This window comes from Aplidium turbinatum, chromosome 14 (genome assembly GCF_918807975.1).
Source record: "Aplidium turbinatum chromosome 14, kaAplTurb1.1, whole genome shotgun sequence".
NCBI lineage: Eukaryota > Metazoa > Chordata > Ascidiacea > Aplousobranchia > Polyclinidae > Aplidium > Aplidium turbinatum.
The window spans coordinates 1,398,843-1,403,731 of NC_137485.1; the positions used below are offsets into that span (position 1 = coordinate 1,398,843).

Below are 4,889 nucleotides of genomic sequence, written 5' to 3' on the forward strand. Positions count from 1 at the left end.
TCATCATTGGTAAGATGGTAACACTTGAAGTTAGGTAGTTCATTGCTTACCATGCTGAGCATGCGACCACACTGCTGACTTACAGAACTTAGTCAAAACTGCACCAAACTAATTTATATTAAGTTATGATATTCTTTCTTTTGCAGTTCTTTGTTATGATGAAATGAATGAAACAGTTGTTACTTGAAAATAAATGTATGAAATTATTGAAAATAGTATATATAAAAAAATCAAAAAAATGTTTGAAAAAAGCGACAACTAAAAACATTTTAACCATCCCTAGAAGCAGCCTACATCATTAAAAAAAATGCAATGTTGAAATTTGAAAATACAAGCTAGTTGTAATAAAAACTGATTGTAGAAATCTATATTCTCAGTCTGAGAAAGCTAATTTGTTTACATCTTTGATGAACAATGCAAATAAAACGATTGAGTGAAATATCTGTCTCAACTGACATATGTCTTTTTTACAGTGAGTTTCTTGTATTGATATATTTAAACTGAACAAAGCGTAAATCTAATAACATCAAAATGTCAAATGAAGAGGAATTCGTTTTAGATTTGACAAAGATGAAAATTGCCGAATTGAAAAAGGAATTGCAAATCAGAGGTTTAAAGGTTTCTGGAAACAAGCAAGACTTGATTCAAAGGCTCCAAACGTATCTGGAAGAGCATGAGGGTGCAGAGGTTGAGGATGATGGTGGAATCTTGGAGGAAGAAGAAGAAGAACCTGAAGCTCAAGATAAAATTCAGGAGCCAGAGCAAGAAGAAGAAGTAAAGGAAGAGGCTCCTGTAGTTGCAGAAAAAGAAGCAGAACCTGAACCGACACCAGACAAAACCTCTGAACCAGTGAAAGTTGTAGAATCAATGACAGATGAAGAGAAAAAATCCGCCCGAGCGAAGAAGTTTGGCTTGAAAGAAAATGAACTTTGTGATGCAGACCGCTTGTCCAATCGATCAAAACGATTTGGAGTGACAGACTCATCAAAAGTAACAAGCAAAGTTGACCCAGATAAGCTGAAACAAAGAGTCGAAAGATTCGGCACCGTTGTATCTGATGTGTTAGTATCCAAAGAGACGGATGAAAAGAAACGAAAGCGCCAGGAGCGGTTTGGCAGCTCAACTAAAGCTGAGTCTCCAGAAGTTGTTGAAAAGAAGAAAAAACGAGCTGAACGCTTTGGAATATCTGTGGCATGATTGTAGATTTTGAGTATGTTTAGCACAAGTTGTATTTCATTGCCTCGCCATGGTTTTGGATAATACTACACAATTGTCTTTGCTGAACAGATGAAAAATTTGCTAGCAAGAATAAATAACTTTTGTTGAGATATAATTTGTTAAAGTTGAGCAACTTTTAATAGAACCGTTATCATTGCGCAATCATATTTCATGTGTGATTGAAATCATTTCTTTGACAAGCTTGCTCAGCTTGTGTAGCAGCATCAGCAGCAAGATTTCTTATCGAAAGGTCATCAATTCATCAACAATCAATTAATTAACTTGGCTTTTAGTGCTTCTGAATATTCTACTTCATTTTTATGATAATGTAGTTTTGATAGACAAAATTGTGTAATGCTACTGTTTGATATGTACAAACTACTTTGTATTTCTCGTAACATTGAAAATGAATAAAAATTGCTAATAATGAAAGCTTTAACTTAGCAAGATGCATGCAACATTGCTTTCACTATTATCCCCAGTAATGTGAAGCTGAGGGTGTTAAAGAGCTTTGTAATTTTCAGTTCTTGAATTACAAGATAGATCATAGTTTCAGCTTATTGTGGTACTTCCTGCCTGGCTTTGAATTCAATATTACAATTTTGTGGAGAACAATAAGCCGCATTCAACAGGTTTATCAAGTTGAACAAACTGTCGATTATTGGGGAGTTCAATATAGAAATGCATTTGGTAGTGCGAGTACCTTGGTGATTAGTTTTTAAGCAGCAACTCATTTTTGTTTTACGTTTAGGTCGAGCTGCATTTCGTGGTGGCAATATGCAACTGAACATTTAAATATAAAATAGTTAAAGGGCGTAAACCTGACCTCGTCATGAGATGTGTTCTACCTGCCGTCAATGTCAAACTTTTTGCCAAGTCAACTCACTGTCTTGCCAAGCTAGGCAATGAGATATACATCGAAGCGTTGCATAATGGTTTGGCTTTGAAGACTGTCAATTCCTCTCGATCTGCATTTGCTAGCTTCTTCTTCTTGCGTCCTCTCTTTAAAGTTTATGAGAATGATGTTGAAGGATGGAGCGAGGATGGGGAAGAAGCAGAGGATTTCAAATGTAAAGTCGCCGTAAAAACTATGCTGCAAGGTTAAATATTTTGTTTATGTACATTTAATAACAAAGTTGTGTACATTAAAATAAAATAGTTCAAGAATTTGTTTTTGTTGATGCTTAAAATTGTAGACTTACCTTGGCTGTTTAAAGTAATGTTGCCAATAAATAAATGTGTTTTTGGAAAGTGAAAATTCAACAAAATCAATGGAGTTAAAAAATCGTATTTGACAAAGATAAAATCTGAAAAGCTCTCACTTGAGGATACCACCCTCCTAGAGCTTTTAATATAATTAATTTGTGTTGATCTGCACGAGTCATCCAACCCATTTTTGCAGAATTGTTGAGTTTAAGAACCAGGCTACTTGAGTAACTTTTTTAAAGTTTTGAGTTAATGTAAAAAATTGTAAAGTAGAGTATGTCAAAGCGTCTTGCCGTGTGAACGTTTATTTCATCAACGAATTGATTCCATCACACCCGCATCACATCATTCAATTGGTGGATGGTTAGTACTTTGCAAAACGTTTGATTTCATTTTTTTCAATAATTTTTCTTATTTTCAATTCATCGCACCACTGCTTTCACTTCGTATATTTTGTAGTTTTTAAGTCGCTCAGTTCCATAGAGAGAACTGTGGAGTCTTGCGACATGAACTTGGACAATGAGGAATGCAAGTTGGTCTTCCAGTTGAAGTGCCGCCATGGGATTATGAAAACGCATCAGCTGACGTATCAGGAATGCGAAACCTTGCAGGTCTGTAGGGTGTGATACGTATTTAAATTACCATTATTTTCTCAGCTTGTTCTTGCTTAGAGCTAGAAATCTCTCGTACATTAAAGATTTATTAAGGCGGTAATATTTGGTATCTCTTGTATTTTCTTTACAGTATAGGCACTGTTTTTCTGCTTCTTGAACAAGATATTTCTTTCATATTTTCCCCAGGCTGTTTTTGCAAAAGATCTTTCTCCGAATCTTCTGAAATGTGAACATAAACTATTGAACGATATAGTCACCAACTTCTCACCTAGCCTGGAGGAAGTGACGTTGTCCGTCACGCCTTGCCGCGTCATCTTACGCAGTTACATTGACCTGGAGGACACTTCCACGTCCTTCATGAAGACTGAGATGATTTTGAACCCAGAAGAGTTTTTAGATTTTCAGGTACTAACAAATCTGTAGTTAAATTCTGTAATGGACAATTTGACGAATCTTCATTGAAAAAACTTCTTCACGTTTTTACTTTCGGTTACCGTCCATGGATTACGTACATCATCTTCTATCAAATCAGCTTTTAGGCCTTTACTGTGTGTTCTGTTTTTCCTTTATTAATCCTACCCCTATAATAGATAAAATTTACACACAAAGGGTAAGTTTACTTTTGGTTAAGCATTCCTGTTTTGTAAGTTTTATGTGAATGTCGCACTTTCTTGTTTATAGAATATTGCGCAGTTGCATGGTTGTGATCTCAAAGTTTTGATTATTTCGCAGGTTGGAGTTGACACTGACGTCACGTTCAGTTTGAAGGACTTGAGGGCGATCCTTGCCTTTTGTGACGTCACCAACGTTCCAGTTCACATGCACTTCGAAGTCGGAGGTAAGCCCCTGATTATCAGCGTTGAGCAAGAGAATGGTTTCCAGGCCAACTTTGTCCTAGCAACGATATCGGATGACGAGTTTACATCCCAGGGGAGAAATGCAACTTCTGGTGGTAACTTCACGAAAAACGTCACAAAGAACCGTTCTGGTCTGAAAAATGGTGCATCTCGCTATAACGCGGGTGCTAAAGCAGCACCAAGAACTACAGAATCAAGTAAAAACCGGTCAAAACAAGTTTCCCTCCCACGACTGCGTCAGCAATCCACTGAAACAGTTGTTGAGACTTTTCCTAAAGAGTCAGATTCCGTTTGTAACGACAGAACATTAAATTCCCACCATTCCAACGGCGACGACATTGGAGTGAGTCCTGAGATCCCGGTTCAAAATTTTTCTCGCGCGGACGATGATGAAGTTGCAGAGGAAGAAAGCGTGGAACCCTCGTTCCAGAAAGTTAGGAGGATCTTCTTTGAATCTACTCAGGACAAGGACGATCACACCTTGGTTGTCCTCGCCCCCGATTCAGACGATGAGGCTGATTGAGAGGGGGTGCATTGCGAATGCGTGACAAGTATTGCATCACTGTTACTATTGTTGCATCACAAATCGTGCGTAGTGACGTCATGAACGTGAACTCTTAAGAGACATTTTTAGAAATTGCTTTCTAAACCAGAGATATTATTTATTTTTCTTGGAGTTCTTCACCGTAAGCGGTTGCAAGGGACCAAAACTGCTTTTTCGTTGCCTTGCCGACTACTGTGCTTTGAAAAGTCTCCTTCCTGATGTCAGCATCACGTGACAGACGCTCCACAACTTGGTTCAATACACAAAGAGTTCAATTTGACAATGCTACAAATGCTGCTTGTGAGTCGCATTGCCTTGATGTTATAGAGATGATTTGTTTCATTAAGAACTTTCTAAACTTTATATCGTTTGCATGTTACATTGTTCTTGCTCTCAGTGATGTTGGCTGTTGTTGCATTACACAATTACACATGTTTATTTTTAACATGA

At 37.3% G+C, this 4,889-nt stretch overlaps 2 protein-coding genes across 2 annotated transcripts; both read left to right on the top strand.

Moving 5' to 3' along the window:
- The first annotated feature begins 453 nt into the window (after positions 1-453).
- On the top strand, positions 454-1,969 carry LOC145782748 (uncharacterized). Its single transcript, XM_082594507.1, has one exon. The coding sequence runs from the start codon at positions 532-534 to the stop codon at positions 1,195-1,197; it is 666 nt and encodes a 221-aa protein (XP_082450633.1). The 5' UTR covers positions 454-531; the 3' UTR covers positions 1,198-1,969.
- Positions 1,970-2,037: 68 nt separating this feature from the next.
- LOC145782731 (cell cycle checkpoint control protein RAD9A-like) lies at positions 2,038-4,889 on the top strand. The gene is made up of 4 exons (XM_082594486.1): positions 2,038-2,318; positions 2,884-3,035; positions 3,225-3,443; positions 3,771-4,889. Exons 1-4 carry the CDS (start codon positions 2,051-2,053, stop codon positions 4,416-4,418), a joined length of 1,287 nt encoding a protein of 428 aa, XP_082450612.1. The 5' UTR covers positions 2,038-2,050; the 3' UTR covers positions 4,419-4,889.